Source organism: Ischnura elegans, chromosome 4, assembly GCF_921293095.1.
Source record: "Ischnura elegans chromosome 4, ioIscEleg1.1, whole genome shotgun sequence".
NCBI lineage: Eukaryota > Metazoa > Arthropoda > Insecta > Odonata > Coenagrionidae > Ischnura > Ischnura elegans.
The window spans coordinates 129,245,419-129,263,412 of record NC_060249.1 but is presented as its reverse complement, the minus strand read 5'-3'; the positions used below and the strand labels follow the sequence as shown (position 1 = coordinate 129,263,412).

Genomic DNA, 17,994 nt, shown 5'->3' with positions numbered 1-17,994 from the left:
CATAAAAATTACTCCTCAAAAACTAATACTATCATCTTGAAGTTTTCGGGCAAAAGAGAGCGTTTCGCATTTATATGTACCGAGATTATAACGTGGTTCTAACTATCCTGAAATAATAACGAAAATCGTCTTGCATTATAAGAAAAAAGATGCTGACCAAGCTGCGAGGTTTCAGACGAAGATAGCGCAGTTCGAAATTATGTACTTACTACAACATTAAAGCGATAATGGCCACGGCACTTCATTCTGCATTCTGTAGGCTCTGCGACCCCCATAACCGGCGCTGGAATGTCGAAAATTGCGTTGAACTTGGTCGAATTTAATGGAGATCTTAAAACATGGCAGAGTTTTCATGAAATCTTTGTGGCGGTCAATCATAATTCGACTAAATTATCGGATGTTGAGAAATGTATGTATATTTACGGTCATATCTGAAAGGGGAATCATTGTCGTTGGTGTCGCCTTTGCCTCTTGCGAGTGCCAATTACGCGGTGGCATGGGATTCTATTAACTCGCGCCATTACGAACCGTCATTGTTGACGAATGCGTCTTTGGAGGCAGTATGGGGTTTGAAGAGTGGGCAGTTCTCCTATTGTTCCTGTTACGGAAAAGGCTGACCATAAACCTGAGAGAAAAGTGGGAGAAAGAGGGGTCGAGGTCTGTTAAAGAATTTATTGTATTTTTGAAACGTGAGGCGCGGGTAATGCAAGTTGCCAAAAGAGTACATTCAAAAGGCGGCTCATATGGCCCAAGAATATCGGTGATCCATAACGAGATTAAATCGCTTGGGGCCAGGACGAGTACGTTACTGTCAAGCACGGGTGCATATCGTGTGCACCCGTTTCCGTGATATGTGCATGGTGTGGAGCGAAGAACACACTACATTCGTGGGGGAAATTTCGCAACTTTTCCAGCAAAAGAAAGATTTCGGGGGGCGAGGGAGAAGCGCCTTTGCATGGGGTGTTTGCAGAGTGGGCATTCAGTAAAACCCTGTCGCAGACAAGATTCTTGTCGACACTGCCCATTTAAACACCATTCCTTACTACATTTTACGACGCGTGAGCAGGATGAAGCCAGAGGAAATGCGATGAGGAGTGTAGAAAGGAAAGAGCCAAAGGTAGGCGACTCCGGTGAGCAAGTAATTAACGAGGAGGAATCGATGACCTTAACTACGCCTGTGGATTCGTTTGTTGATACATCCAAGGCTATCGGGGTGAATTCGAACGATTTTGCGTTACTCTCCACCGTAGCAGGTCGAGTGCGAGACCAAGCAGGCAATTTTCAGCGGGTGAAATTCTTGCTCGATAGTGCGAGTCAAGGTTCATTCATAAGCAAAGCGTGTGCTGAACGTTAGGGGTTGCCTATTGAGAGGACAACCACGTCCATTTTCGGTTTAGCCCGAACCGCGGTGGGCGTAGCGCGCGGTAAAATGACCGTCGTATTAGAACCGACCTCGAAGGGCGGACCATTAGAAGTCGAAGCCTAGATTATTGAGAAAATTGCGCGGTGCCCTATGATGGAGGCACGAAAGGAGCAGCGGCCACACATACGCAATCTCGGCTTAGCGGATCCACTGTATCATCGGCCAGAGGCTATTGATATTTTGTTGGGTGCCGAGTGGTTGGGCACTGTGATAATTGGGAATACAATAGCAGGTCCGAGTGCCATCAAAACACTGTGGGGATATTGCTCTGTGGGAAAGGTGCATCAAGCGGCCAAAAATAGAGATTCGTTTTGCTTGGAAGAGTCAGGGTGGCCGTCGAGAAATGCAATTAGCGACACCCAATGTCAGCTTGTGCAACTGGAAGAAGAAGTAACAGTTTTAAATTCAGTGGTGGTCGATGGGGAGGACGATTTCCTTGCCAAACTTTTGTAGTTGTCGTAACATAGGAAAATACTTATACTTGTGATTTGCATTCAATTGTCGGAACCCTAATGGTCGTATCGCACGCACACAGACCTTTGTTGACGATGGTGCAGGTATATTTTTCCTACATACAATGAACATATTGAGATTACAGGGCATGTTTTACACAAAAAGTACGTCATGAAAAAACTGAAAGAGCTTAAGTAATGCGTATTCTTAATCTGCGCATCGTGAATACGATTTTTCTGCAAATTGCAAACTCGCTTTTTCTTTGTTCGAAAAACCGCTGATCGGGCCAAAATGTGAAGATTACGATTCAAAATCAAACATTTCTTCAAATTTGACCTTCCTATTAAATGAGGACAGGAAGTAAAGTGTTGGACCATCGGTTTTTTTCCCAACCGTGACATAATGTGACTGCAATCCATATTGTTATGAACTTTTCATCTCTTCCTGAAGGCGAAGTGAATTACTTATAAGATGACGGATATATCCCTCGCGAGTGGTATCGTTCTATCTTTTGTCTTTGCTTATCACTCATTTTAAGCACTCACCCATTCATCTTGAAATTTCCATGTTGAACACATTTTAGTCAGCATTTACCTGAAACTCAAGTACCTAAAAATTGGATCCGAGGAAATACTGAGAAAAAATTAACATTTGTGGTCCAGTCCAACGTCAATCATGGTCTACTTCACGAATATCACGGAGGAGAATGCTCAAATCGGCCTCTAATTGTGCTGTTAACTACCGCGCATTTAAATTGGTTTACAAAAGTCGCCACTCGCGTCGCTGAAGGACAAATTGATCCGAATTTCATAGGGAAATATGACATTGTTATAGGTATTGACCGAAATTTGAATACATGATAATGTGATCTATAAAATTCATAAATTTCCGATGCTATTCCTCGCAATTACAAACATTATGATGCAAAATTTTGGAAAAAAGTGGATCGCATTTCACTCATTACCGCGCCGCACCCCGATAAAAAAAATTAAAATGAAAACCGATTAAAATGTGAACGAAGTGGCAACAGAAATGAGCCTTCCAAGGGGTGAGATTGGACCTCCTCTCTGCAGTTTCCTTGGTCTGCTTCAGTGGCTCCCAACCGGTGATACGCCGAAAATAATAATAATAATAATAATAATAATATGCCTTTATTCGGACGAGGTTGAGACTAAGAAGTCCCCTCTTCCACCTAACCCCTCGACAGCGTCAATGCAAACATATTAAAAAATGATAGATATACGTTTACAATGCAAAAGATATATATATATATACACTATTTGTGAAATTTCAAAAAAGATATACAAGTGTGTGTGAAAATTTTGTGTTAAAAAATATTTCTGTTTGTGCGAAAAAAAACATGAGGATAAGGGTGTAATATCCTTCAACAAGAAGGGGGGCGTGAAAAACCTGCGAAAACCTACTGATTGTGAGTGAAAGCTATGCCATGTTACGTGTAAAATACAACATAGTTAATGAGGTATTTGCGGAAGCCAGGGGATTTGTATCGCTCAACCAGGAAATATGCATGCATGTTATAAGTGGTATTTAAAAACAAGTTTCTATTCATACAATTATTTATAGCTGAAAGTGTTTCCTACTCGTAGTGAAATTATGTAATACGATGTGCACGTTACATTTTGGGGGTACTAGTTAAATGGAGAAAAAAAAAGGTTAGGAGCCGCTGGTCTACATCATATAACCAGAAACCTTGAGGATGGAAGCGTTAGTTTCAAATGACTGATGTGTCACCAAAAAAAGATCGGGAGATAATGGGTTCTCGTGAGCTGAAAAAAGATGAGCGCCCAGCGATTGTTATGTCATCGATACGCGCTTATCGTTAGCAGACGAGACGAAGGATTCGTCGCAAACTCCCCCCACTCCTTTCCCCCGCCGTGCATCATGCCCCCACCCCCTCCCCTTCCGCGTAGAGCACGCCGTGCAGCTCATATACCCCGTCTAGTTCCAACCCCAGCCGAGACATCTCCCAGTCTTCTAACGACGCACTCACTCAGAGGCCAGCGACGACAACCAGCCGGAGCCCACTCCCAGGACGAGCTCAGACGCTAATCGGTGAGTACTCGCATATTCCTAACGTCATCATAGCCTAACAATGTTACAGAATACCTAGGCCCTAAATATTGACTCCAGAATCTCGTTTTCAAGTGAGTCGCTTAGTGTCTCAACAGTGATTAACCATACCAACCCAATCAATGATTAGCATCCGTTAAAATTAAAAGAATATGATAGGATTCGCAGAAATAGCCTCCTCACACACTTAAATGAATACGCAGCCCTTAAAATGGAAACCGAAATCTGTATTTCGAACAGGGCATTCGTGTTGTTTACCTGCCACTGTCACTTTCGTGGCTACGCTGAAGTTTACAAGGGTTGGACATGTCACCAAGTAAGTCCTCAGAGCACAAATAATTGCTTAATTTTACCGAGAGCATACAGTTTGTCCCGTGGAATGATGTTATTTACAGTCGCAATATTTTCTTCTTTCCTGTTTCATAACTTTGGAGGAATGGCACGCGGAAATAACTGCCGGCGGGCGTCCTTGGGTCCGATTCAAAAGGGAACGTGCGTGCCATCTAGCGAGCCAAACAGACTTACTCGCTGCTGCGCGTAAACCTCCGCGATTTGCGTGAGTGGGAGGCATCAAAAGTTGACAGCTTTGTATGCGCTGAGGCGAATTTCTATGAGCGATCTTATATTTCGTGGAGGCGAGGACAGGCAGATGCCAAGGGAGAAGGCAAATGAGGCTTCAGCATTCCCCAAAATATATCTCAAAGTTTCCAAAAAATAAGCTTGACGACTGAACTCTAAACCGAGTAAACAGTCAATTATTACCTTATCTCCATCGATTGTTCTTTGCAGCTGAATTCAGGGGTTCTTTTAGATCTTATACAGTGTGTGCATAATATTTACGAGCACATTTTACGACAAAAATTGTTTTATTTAAATTTTCAAATTACAGTGATTCTCGTGACGCTCACTGAGTGCTCTTAACGCCAATGAGATTTGCTAACTGTCGAAACTACACTTGGGTTATGAACAAACATGTTTCGCTCTCTCTGAAAAGGGATTTTTAATGATGCATCGATATCGGTTTTTCTTCCTGATACATTATTGGCTAATGGCTGATGCTATCATCTTGATTAACGATGAACCGATTCCACTTTTTTTCGATTCCGATTCAAACTCCTTCTCATCGATTCCCGATTTTCGATTCCGATTCTATTGATTTTTATTTATACTAACAGGTGAAATGATGATTTTTTAGTAGAATTGATGTCATTAAAATTTAAGAATTGAATGGAATAAAATAACAAAGCAGTTAAGTGGCGCAGAAAGTATATTTATTAAAAATAGTGAAGTAGTATTACAGTAATAAATCCTCAGCTTTAATAAAATAATAAACACTTAAGCTGTTTCAGGCAATAATTGTTAGCTTAATAACGTGTAGTGCACAATGGCTGAGGTGTGTGGCGGCCTGTGTGACCCAAGCTCACCGTCTATTTGCAAAATATTTATCTTCCTGTAATCTCGATACTTTCAGGGTGTGTCAAGAGCACTATCTTCGTCATTAACCTCCATCTCACTCATTTAAATATTGCTCAATAATTCCTTTGGGGTTCGGTCAAATATTAAAAAAGGGTCTGCTCTAATAATACAATCCGAAATTTCTGAGATGAAAGGGTGATTTTTAAATAGATGTCCGCCTACGTCAACATCTATTTATTGTAAGTGCCCCTCCATCAGCGTGCAGTGGGATGTGCTAAGTCAGTAGGGGCGAGAGTGATACGCCAAGTTTCGACAAATTACACTGATGAAGGGTTATCGGGCCGTTGAACTAGCTAAACGCTTAATAGCTTCCATTAAGTAGTGTATCCAAATGCATACCCAGCGTAGTGTTTGACAAAATATAGCTAATTTTCCTGAGCTGACGACACCGATAGCGGGAATGCCTAAATATATTAGTGCGATCCTTATGCCTTTATGTATCATAGTTCGATTCGATTTTTATTAACTTTCCGGATACGATAACAATTTTCGCCTTATCTGAAACTACGCATCGAGGTGTTGCTATGGCGACACTTCTGCCCCAATAAAGACTTGGCCAAATGCATACTCTAATTAGAAGGTATGGTATTTGAAGGAGGCGACCGACAGCTGAGGTCAGGGCCATTAGGGAAGGGTAGGTAAGGAAGGATGGAGAGAAACCCGGCGTCGGCATTAGCCTGCTCTTTACGAAAAGCGCCAAGGGGACAACGGCTTAACGTCCCATCCGACGGACAGAGTGTTTCGCTTGAAATGCCTTCCACACAACTTGCAATCAGCCCCTCTCGCTAGATAAGTTCATTCCTAAGCTTTTCGTGAGTTGATTGTGGGTTTCCTCTGAACTCTGCCAACTGCAGCGAAAAACTCAAGTTCCCGTTCCCCCGTCGAGATAAGACAACCTTTCGCAGCCCACTCACCGGGCGTAGGTACATGCATTTGACAGCAGGTCGACGAACCACGCTTGTTTTGATTTCTCCGCGCACGATGCGTTCGCTTATCGGCGAGCACGCTCACTCCGGGGCCCCCGACTGCCAAGGTCAAGAGCGCGCAGGGAGCTCTCAATCGCCCTCACTCTGTTCGTACGAAACAATGAGCGGCTGTTGCAGTGATTGCATCGTTATGATGTCACTATGACTCGACGCCCCCTCAGACCAACGGCTCGTTTCGGCCTATTGAAAGCGTGGAAGACTATGAGAGTCCCTGGAATACATACACCGAGAGTAAAAGGGTAGAAAATGATTACGTGTTCCTCGAAGCACTCGTTCCATCTTCCTTATTACATACTTAAAGCCAAAATATTTGCTAGCCGATTCCACCTCGGTATAAAAAGCACGAACATTTTAGCCGCTGAATGGTGAATTTCACCAAAACGGTAGATGTAGTATTCATAGTGAGGGGCGGAACTATTGGGAGAGGGGAGGTTAGTGGGCTATGGCCTCCCCTTCCACCAATCGGCTGATACCTGAACCGGATAAACTCGAAATATCAGGAGGGTGCCACTTTACAAAATCATTTAGTTGTATTTTAAGGGAAATTAAACAACCATAAGGAATACAAATACTACCTACTAATTACTTCTAAAATTAGTACCAAAAGCTTATTTAAACACTTTTGGAACATAACAATACGAAGCAATTATTGCGACAGTGGATAAATAATGCTACTTACTGCATGTCCATGTCAATCTCTTTAAAATCGGCGTTTTTTATGCAATAATTCCCTAAAAAGCCGTTTCAGTCTTGAAAATCGTAATTTTCGCCGTTGAAAATTTCACAGTTGATCCCTAAATATTATCATTATATTCGATGTTTTATAATTCTTCATATGTGTACCTATGATTCAATAAATACGGGATGCAGACCAGAAAATCTCAGAACTTTAGCTATCTTTTATCACTCTTTAGCAGACTCCACTCAAGGTCTTGAAAAAAACGCGAAATCACTAAAGATTTATAAAAAAACATGATCAGATGATAAGTGTAGATGCGGCCTCCAAAATTCTGATCACTTATCGACCAATTTTTTTCGTTGGAGTTGAAAACATGTTGTGGAGAGAAATCGAGTTCTCAATCCTAAACTGTCTTCCGAAGTATTTTTAAATTTCAAGTCTTCACAGAGATGACGGCTACCGTTCGAGTGTCATTCGACCGCAGCCCTTGGATACGATAGGCGCGTTCTCCTGTGGATCGCTTATTTCAATTGAAAATAAGTCATAAGTTGCACTAGATTAGAGAATCAAGGCACCAATACAAGATTTTGATCACTCTGCCCAAATTAGAAAACTAAAGAAAAAAGATCTTCCAACCGTGGCATTAAGAAACGGCCTAGGTGCCGAGTTTGTGCAATTCGCTACACCGCATTTCCTCATAAGGTATAAGTAAGTGGAAGTTGTATTTAACATAGAATTAGGTTTTTATTAGTGAGTTTGAGCGGAGATTTGCTTAAGCCTGATGTAATTTTAAAATGTCTGAAGATATTGACATCATGTTTTTTAACTTCAATCACCGAAATCGTTACTTTGTCAAATTCACCGATGAACTCAACATTGCGGAAATTTAATAAATAAACGTCTCCCCTCGATCAGGGAATTGAATTGAATCCTTTATCGATTCCGTCAAATCTTCATTAATTACTCTTATCAAAATCACCTAATTTACTAATGTTTACTTTCATTGATCATTCCATTTTCAAGTTTCTTTTAATTTCACTGCACTAGGATCTGATTCGCGTTCACTCATTGCAAATTCAGGCACATTATATTGTTATTTCACATGCCACTTAAAACATATAAATTATCCGTCCTTTCATAATCAGTAATCCGGTTATTGGATCGAAAAGTAGTTAGTAAGTTTTACCATGCGTGAGAATAAATTAAAAAAAGCGAAAATATTGTTAATGTCTCCTGAGTTAAGTTTGAATTACATGATCATTTTTCTTCCGTCCCTCAGGGTGATAACTACACTTCAGTGATAACTTTTGGTGGACCAAAAGAGTCATCGCCCATTGACCCATTGACACTTTTTGCGCAATCATTGGAGCGATCGCTTGGAAAGAAAAGAAATAATAATCGTGTGATTCAGGCATTACCGCAGATGCTCATAATATGTACTTAAGGAAACATGATTAAAATTAACTGTGTTAGTTTCTATGCTTGTTTACGATGCAATTATTGTTCGTGGTTACATTTCGGTACTAGTTAGGCATCCCTGCCTCTATAGGCAACTATAACAGATAAAAGGCAGTACCAGTTGTTTATCACTATCCGTAGAAACTACGTCACATCATATTTACTGGTCACAGTTTCGTTAAATCTTCATACCCAAAACAGCAACAACTAGTATTAGATCCAGGTAGAAAATATCGCCGGAATGCGGTGAGCTCCTTGATAACATTCGTGTACACATTCGTCAGCAAAATTTAGCTCCCATTTAGCTACCAAGCCAAAGCGAAGTCAGCACAAGCGCTCTTCTGCGTAATAATCCCATAACTACTTGGTTAATAGTAACGATAGGAAATAGCGATTATTAACTTCTCAACATGCAGCTGATCAGGGGTGCCGACTTACAAAAAATATTGGGGGGACCCAAACCGGGGATCTTGCCCCAGGAAATTTTATAAGTAGTGAATTTTAATTTTTTTTAAGCATTTTAGGAGAGTCATGTGATCAATATTAGAACCCTGATAACTCGAATCTCGATATATGGACACTCCGGGGAAAATCGACAAGCCTAACACATTTTTCCCTCACAACCATAACGATTTTTTTAGGGGGCTCGGGCCCCCTCAGGCCCCATGGAGTCGGCGCCACTGCATCTGAGATTGAAATTGAAAACATTGAAAAGCACGTGATCCCTCACCCCACCTCTTTCCGAGTCAGGGAAAAACGCTTATTGGCTGAATACCGAGGAACCAGTTTGATGACGTGTAGCTGTTACTTCGTGTAACAAGATTTCTAGTCCCATTTAATTTAGCATCCACGCAGAAGAAGACGAATATTTTCTATAACTTATCTATTTATTAATAGTAATCACAGTGTCAGCATCATTTCGAAGTCATTTTGTCTCGATGAAACTCAAGTAGCAAAAATTTTCCTCATCTCTATATTAAACATTATAATAATTTATGAATGTTTTCGGTTTCACCTGGTTTTAAATCAAGTTTCAAGTTTTAGTTACTCCACGGCCACCGTAAACAGCTCTGTTTTCTTATACTCTGACGTAAGGACCAACGTTACGAATTACGGACGCATCAAGAACGGAATGATCAAAGTGTCCACTCAACAATTAATGTGACAAGAGTCCCTCATGGTATCGCAAATAGTCTTATTATTTGCAGGTGGAAAGGAAAGGCGAAAGACCAAAAATGTCTCAGGGAACCAAGATCGAGTGTCACGTGGAGCGCATTGGGCCGCCCCTGATCCTGGGCGAGGGGCCGCACTGGGACGTGGACACGCAGAAGCTCTACTACGTGGATATTGACGGCATGGCCATGTGGCGATACGACCCGCAAACCGGAAAGAACACCAAGTACGAGATGGGTGAGTAATCTCTCTTTCAAAAAAGTGTTCTTATATTTCTCAAATTCTCCTCAGTCATTGAGGAATGCTCTCAACGCTTGGGCCATTTTTCTGGCTGTATGCCCTTCTTGAATTGTCCATAGCTGGTTACTCAGCTACCCAAATGGCATAACACCTAAACTTCCTCAGAGATTTTTCATTAACAATGAAATTCCTTGTCTTTATAGAAGAGTATCCTCGCCATACAAGTAGATAATTAAGGCCGTTTTACACGGGGCACGGAATTGCGCAGGTTAGAACTGCATTAATTTCTAAAATGGCGTGGAATTGCGAGAATTCATGAACGGAATTAAAACAGGGGCTATTTTGCCATCTCACGTCCACACATTCTCGCATGTGTTCTAGCAATTCACCGCTTTACACGACGCAAATTTGACTGCGCCTTCGTACGCACGTCAGATTGTGCAAGTACGTGCCCCGTGTAAAACGGCCTTTACTAGTCTCCCTTGCGTCATTGAAATCACCATTTAATTCCGCAGGCGAGAAGACGGTCTCGCTGATCGTGCCAGTCGAAGGCAAGCCCTCCAAGTACGTGATCTCGTGGGGCCGTGAGCTGGTGGCCGTGACTTGGGATGGCGAGGACAAAGGCCCTGGCTCCAAGGTGGCCGTGGAGCCAATGGCTGCCGTCGAACCCGACCTGGGCAACAACAGATTCAACGATGGGAAAGTGGACCTCGAGGGACGGCTGTGGGCCGGTCAGTAACGCCCGCAAAACTACTCCATATTAGCTTTGACACTCCCGCCTCTCGGAGAGAATTTTGATACCCGGAAAAACTAATATTTAAACACCTACCTAATTCTTCTGTTTTACATACTTCATCCCATGCTCAATATATCCCATTCAAGACCATCGCTTTGTCGTTCTTCCTTCCCACTTGTCCCATAACTTTTATCAGTCCCTTATATCTCATAATGTGGTCCATTAGATCGCCCGTCTTCCACCCGAAGTTTTCAAAATACTTTCTTCTCTCCTTCTCCTCTTAGAACGTCCACATTACTCACACGATTTGATCTTCCACAACACTTTGAATGCTCCCAGCTTGCTCTCATCTGTTGCCGTTTTATCCATTCCGTTCCACCATGAGGTCCAAATGTTGGCGCCAATGAAGTGCTTCCTCATTTCAACGCTCATATTCTCATTTGATAATAGATTCCTCTTTTTGAGGAATACCAACTTTGCTTGGCATATCCTACCAACTCTTTCCTTCTCATTGTACCCTCAGTCGTGGACGCTATCATTTGTACATTGCTCAGAGTGACCAAAGTCAGACGAGAGTGGAATGTCTTGAAATGAGATGATTTTCTCTCGCCTGCGGTAGGCACGATGCCGATGGGGGAGGAGTTCGAGTACACGGTGGCGACCCCTGGCCGCGGCTGCCTCTACACGCTGGACGGCGGAAAGGCGAACACGCAGCTGAAGGGAGTGGGCATCTCCAACGGCCTCGACTGGACCAGAGACTGGAAGAGCATGTACTTCATCGACTCCATCCTGAGGAGGGTCGACTGCTTCGACGTCAGCGGAGGGAAACTGGACACAGGCGAGTACCTACCCACCCATCATCTGCATACCACACATGAAAGCCATGTTCTCATCCCGCTGAATTCGAGAAGTCCAACAAACATTTTCACAATCATACACAGTCGGGAGAGTTTTTTTAGAAAATTTTAATTTTTTTTCTTTTGGTTAACTTCAAAATTATTTTAACTTCTTTAAGATCAGTAAAGAACAAATTAGAGGAGATTCTTAGTTTTCATAAAATCGAGGTTAACATCATTTCCTACTGGAATTTAACAATTCCCCGAATCCTGCGAACATCATGGTGTCCACTAATTTAGTCAACTGTAATTCAACTTTTGCCAAAATTTTCCCATACCATTGAACATACTTAGGGAACGGAGATCCCAGAAATTATTGGTGTTAAAATTCAAGCGAAAATTCACCTTGAAAACTATTAATTTATTTATTGAAGTAATTGAATATATCAAAATATTTGTTCAGTGTATCCATCAATGAAAATTTTCTCGGTATTTTAACATTGTATTACTTCAAAGGAAAGTTGTAGAACTTAAGAGGGAATGGTATGGGGTCAAGCAACACTTTCGTCAAACAAACTCGACGCGAAAAACACGTCATCCCAATGCAAAATAACTTTGAGGAGGCTATAATATAATTCGTTGATACTAATTCTTTTAAAACTCTCTCCATCATTAGTCAACAACCCTAAGTGTACCATCGTGCGAAAGATCCACAGAGAAAAAATCATTCGCCTTGACCGGGATTCGAACCCGGATCCCCCGGTCAAGGCGAATGATTTTTTCTCTGTGGATCTTTCGCACGATTGTGCATTGCGGGTGACTCCCGTAAAAGTTATCACCGCGGCTATTCCCGGTATACTTTGAACTACCCTAAGTTTAATTTGACGCAACTCTCCATTCCTCTCTCCTATCCACTAACCTTTTCATAGTGATGTATTTCTTACCCTTTACCTCCTTCTAAAACTCTACAAATGGAAAATAACTTTCGATTTTTAGTGTTCCCACACTCATTATATGCACATAGCATTGCCTTTTTTTAAGAATTCCGATCTCGGATATCAATATTCACATTCAGTTCATGATGTGGCTCACAGATATAGAAATAAGTTAATAATATTAATTATTCAATAGAACAAAATTAATATTGAACGTAGACCTTGAAATAGCGCCGCCATGATAAATGAGGTGAAACTTCCGCGGCCAATTGCTCCTGGAGTACGTATTTCACGCTTTAAAATTTTTAAATTACGATATTTATTTTTCGCGATTACATGAACAGTAAAAATTTTCAACCCCGCGAAAACGCGAAGGCTAAGTACGAATGCTAGGAAAATCCCGAGTGACGTCATTCTGATTCCATCTGCCACTGTATGAGGCCGGCCGTAAGCAATTTTAATAGGTGATTATTAAGAGATATGAGCGGTGTGCCTCATGCATGCATTGGTAATCTCAGACAATGTAAATATCCTATCTACTCGTATAGCATCTAGGTCCCTGTGACGTCCCGTAGAGTAGCATGGCATGGGCGCCAATCTGGTCTTTTTCAAATGAGGTTAAAATTCACCATTAGCATCCGTCTAAACTGGGATTTCTAAAACCAAATAATTTGTACCTATATTATGAATGTGCTAATGGTGGGTAACGAATCGCAATCAATGCCTTTCGTTTGCTTTGATGGAGGAAACTACCCTATTGAGTAATAATGATGCGCTTGTGCATTGCAGCCAGCAGACGCACTGTGTTCGACTTTCAGAAGAACGGAATCAAAGGCGTTCCAGACGGATTGACGATGGACACCGAGGGAAAGCTGTGGGTCGCATGCTTCAACGGATACCAGGTGAGTGGAATACATGCATACCTATCAATGAGTAAAGTGTGGAAAATTAGCTAAGTCTTTTGCTTTGGAAATAATCGCGAAGTAAGCTCTTTTCTGCGATCGAGTGCAACCATTGCTCGGGTGAAACATAGCCAACAAGATCTTAATATTTTTACAGTAATCAACAGTTTTTCATTTGATATTTATCAAATAACAGTCTCTCGCCAGACCAAACAATGCTCTTCGCAGTGCCCGATAGGCTAATGGGTTTGCGGACGAAACCAATAGATTTCCAAAAGTTCCAAATGCCCTATCTTCACCACAAAAACAGACTCATTACTAAGTCAAAATAAACTCATTGAAACAACATGGGAGATACATTTTTTAAGGAAGATCTTAGATTCACATATTTTGTGTGAAAAAATGCAATAAAAAGCAAATTATAATTTTTAACCGCGACAAAAACGCTAAATGAGAGCTAGTTTTCCGTCAATCTACAAATTAATAATTTTTTCTGGTGGTTACAAATATTTATAATGCCTCAGCATGCTGTAAAAAATATAACTATGATATAAGGACACTGTTAATATCGTTTGTGCGGGGTAGTCAAGCTACAATTTTTGAGGAAAAGTATTTTGTAATGTGTTTGAATTCCTATTTAATACTTATAGCACACGCGCTTAGCAACTCAATTACGGTCGTAGGAGCGTATTTTCACGTATTTACCACTCTATACAACAGTTGCTAAAATTGTTTAAGTTTTACTGAAATAAAAAGAATCAGTGAAGTTTCCTCCGAAGGACTAACTATCGGGTCTGACTTCCATGATGGTGTACCACCAAACGGATAAAATACTTATTCTCCCTTCAATCCCTGCCAATCTCACCTCAACCAGTCAAGTAGCAGAAGTACAAAAGTTGACGTGCGCATATGTTCTGTTGTCGCTTGTTGTGTGGTTTGTGTGAAGATGAAACTTAAATACTAAATAGTAATTGAGGTATTTGAACTCAAGAAGAGAAAGCCATACTGCTTTCGTCTTCAGGTCGTAGGATAATTCGCCACCTTATATTGTAATTGCCAATCTTCCGCTGATTGTGAGAACTGATTGATTAACGTTCTCTTCCACACGATGCTGATTGAATATCCATTGTCTCTGTTGATATTATTTGTTTCGTGGATTTCCAAGGCTTCATTTATTTGCCTGGGATAGTAGTGGCTCTCCTTTGCTACTATCCTTGTTACTGCAGAATCAACCTTTTGTCCTGCCTCACTCATAACGTGAATGGCTTACCATTTGCGTTTTCTGTGTTGTTTTGTGGATTTCTTGCATGCGAAAAATCACATTTTGGAGAAACATGCTAAGGAATGGCGACTAAGATTGAGGAATATCCATCAAGCAAAGATGGAAGACAGCTAAGATCCCGTCTATAAGGATCGCTTTCAATTTTCTTTAGCCTTGATCCTTCTCCGTCATATTTCAGCGTGCATCACATGAAATCCTTCGTCTGTCTGCTGTTTTACAGGTCATACGCATAGACCCCGCGAACGGGAAGCTCCTCGGCTACATTCCCATCCCAGCTGCCATGACAACGTCGGTGGCGTTCGGAGGGCCCAACTTGGACGTGCTGTACGTCACTAGCGCCTCCCTCGGCATGACGGACGAGCAGAGAAAGGCAGACGGAAACGCCGGCGCCCTCTTCCGCGTCACGGGACTCGGTGTCACCGGATATCCGGGACGCTCCATCAAGCTGGACTAACACCCGCCATCGAAACGTCGAGAAGTTGCGACGAGTGCCCGACACAAGGAAGTTCATCAATTGCATTAAGAGACTGCAAATCCTTGTGTCAACATCAGCATGTTTTGCACCACGCACCTGTCTCGAGGATATTGTTTCCGTGTTCCATCTAGTTTGTGCGCCGATTGTGATCATTAAAGGCTGCTAAGTAATAAATTAACAGTGTTTCTTTCTGCTCCAAGCATATCCATTGGCATTCAAGGGAGTATCACTTCGCGAGTGAAAAACTGGGAACAAATTCTTTTTTCTTATTTTGTTCAATAAAGTTTTTCTTTCACTCAACTATTAATGCTAAACATCAAGCACAGGATATAAAAAATTGCTGGAAATCGGGCTCTTCGCCCATTCCTATGTCAAAAATGTGGAATGGGAAACTAATTACTTTTACACATAGTTTTCAAGCTCAATTAGCCGATGGGTAGCGTCATTGCCGTCTAAATAACGAAATTTTACTCCATTTTTGCAGTATGAATTTGCTGATAAGTATTCATTGCTTTCATAGCCGAAGTTATCGGAGCTTTCCAATTTTTGAAGTTAGCAGGCAACGGCGCCATATGCGTTATTATACACTTTACGCTATCAATTCATGTCAAAATTTCTGAGGGGCTTGGCGGTGCACAAAACGATATTGCTAATTATATTAAAAAAATTTTCAAGTTTAGACATTTTTCTTTCCAATTGTAAAACAATAGTAATAAGCCAAGTCATTAGTATTTGTACACAAAGGTACCAATTACTACTCCAAATTTTTTATGAATGTAAACCTATCTCAAAATGAGTGATTTAAAATTACAGGCGTTTTTCCTTCGAAGAACCCATGTCTACCGAATTTCAGAGACTACAATGAGCAATGAAATAGCCGCAGTACTAGTCACCCTATATCATAGGCCATATAATGTAGAAATTGAACAGCACTTCCAAAACCTCAGAACGAGTGGAAAAAATTGCTTTCGACTCGCTTTTTTCGATTTGACAATGCGGCGGCACTGACAAAGATTTGACTCTTTGACATAGTTAGCACTAAAGAGAGAAATCTCCCGGTATGAGACGCGAACTTTCGACATATTTCACGAAGTCAGAGCGAAATGAACATTGACACTAATGAGTTGCTCAAGGAGAAGGTAATGAGCCCTTATCGATGTGATTTTGGAGAAATAAAAACTTGAAAATAAACCGATGATTTAAAGGAATCGCGTTATTTTGTAGCTCGCCCCGATTGAAAAATGCAGATACTGATTTGGGAACGACACATTATTTTGTTACCCATCAGCCCGTAGAGGCGCTGCAGTCGCGAACAAGAAAATTGAACTCATCGAGGAGATTAATTGAGTGCGTAATTCATGCAAATCGTAGAATACGGAGCAAAAAGCTATTTTAATCAAACGATGAAAAAACTGACAAACTCAAGCCTTCCGGTGGCCGATTCTCCATGCATAATTCTCTTTCCCTCATGCGTAGACAAGGTTTCGGATGCGTCGAACGCTTCTCTTTCCGGGTAATCGATAACTAATGGCGCACAAAAGAATCCGGTCCTTGCGGCTGTTTCGGAGGGGGTCGGTCCTTCGCTCTACGATCGACGCGTAAAAAAAACAAATTGAAAATGGATGGCTATGAATGAGGAACAAGAGCTCTTTAACGCACACAGTGCGTATGCCTTGAATTGAAGGCATCAGTCCCCCTGTGCTCCTTAGTCAGCCTCCTCGTCTTCTGCTAGACCCTGCAATAGGGTAGCTTCTTTCATCAAAGAAAACGAAAGGCATTGATTGTGATTCGTTACCCACCATTAGTGCATTCATAATATTCACATTATTTGGTTTTAGAAATCCCAGTTTAGACGAATGGCAATGGTCAATTTTAACCGCATTTGAAAAAGGCAAGATTGGCGCCCATGCGATGCCACTCCACGTGACGTCACAGGGACCTAGTTTCTATACGAGTAGATAGGAGTTTTACATCGTCTGAGATTACCAACACATGCATAAGGCACAGACTTCAGGGAAACATCTCCTAATAATCACATATTAAAACTGCCTATGGTCGGAAAGTTTCCTTCGTTTGATAGGGTAATAATAATCCTTATTTAAGCCTAGTGCTACCTGCTAGCAGCCTGCGTCGCAGCGGCGCACATATACTCGCCCCAAGGTCACCTCACGCGGCGACAGCGGGAACCAGAATGACGTCACATGGGTTTTTCCCTGCATTCATACTTAGCCGTCGCGTTTTCGCGCGCTTGAAAATTTTCACTTTTCATTTAATCGCGAAAAATAGATATCGTCATTTAAAAATCTGAAACCACGAAATGCGTACTCCAGTAATAGTAATCTTTCGATTTCGGCAATTGAAAAATAATTGGAAACCACCCTATTGTGCCCGGTGTCTCAGTGTGTCCTTCGCAGTGATCAAAAACGCCACGTTTGCTCATAGCAGAATTTTTTCCTCCGCACTGCATATGAGATTATAACAAAATATCAGTTCCGCGTGGCGGTGTGTTTTGATAATATTTTTCAGCATTGAGTATTTTAAAGCGCCTCCCAAACTCTCCACCTTCCATTCGGCTGGAAGCAGTGGAATCGAATGTATCGAATGAATCGAATAGGAGGAGCTGCGAGGAGGAGACGATGATTTCTGGGGATGACTGAACTGCACGATTCGTGGTCGCACTCGGTTGAAGGGGTCCGATTATATTCCGGCAGAGTGCGCGCTTTCTCCGTCACATACGTTGGAATGGAAATGACTCAGTAGAGAACCGATCGCAGCCGAGCACGGAAGCCGCATTATAGGGCTCAAATGGAGATTGGGGATAGATAGGACCAGGGCCGGAACTAGGATTT

At 41.7% G+C, this 17,994-nt stretch overlaps 1 protein-coding gene across 2 annotated transcripts; it reads left to right on the top strand.

The window, feature by feature from the left end:
- The first annotated feature begins 3,843 nt into the window (after nt 1-3,843).
- On the top strand, nt 3,844-15,319 carry LOC124158051 (regucalcin). Of its 2 annotated transcripts, none has more exons than XM_046533217.1 (6): nt 3,844-3,949; nt 9,775-9,976; nt 10,495-10,710; nt 11,335-11,553; nt 13,276-13,388; nt 14,891-15,319. In XM_046533217.1, the coding sequence occupies exons 2-6, from the start codon at nt 9,802-9,804 to the stop codon at nt 15,122-15,124; spliced, it is 957 nt and encodes a 318-aa protein (XP_046389173.1). In that variant the 5' UTR covers nt 3,844-3,949; nt 9,775-9,801; the 3' UTR covers nt 15,125-15,319. The 2 variants fall into 2 exon arrangements, with proteins under 2 accessions (XP_046389173.1, XP_046389174.1); XM_046533218.1 differs by having other exon boundaries at nt 9,760-9,976.
- The last annotated feature ends 2,675 nt before the right edge of the window (nt 15,320-17,994 follow it).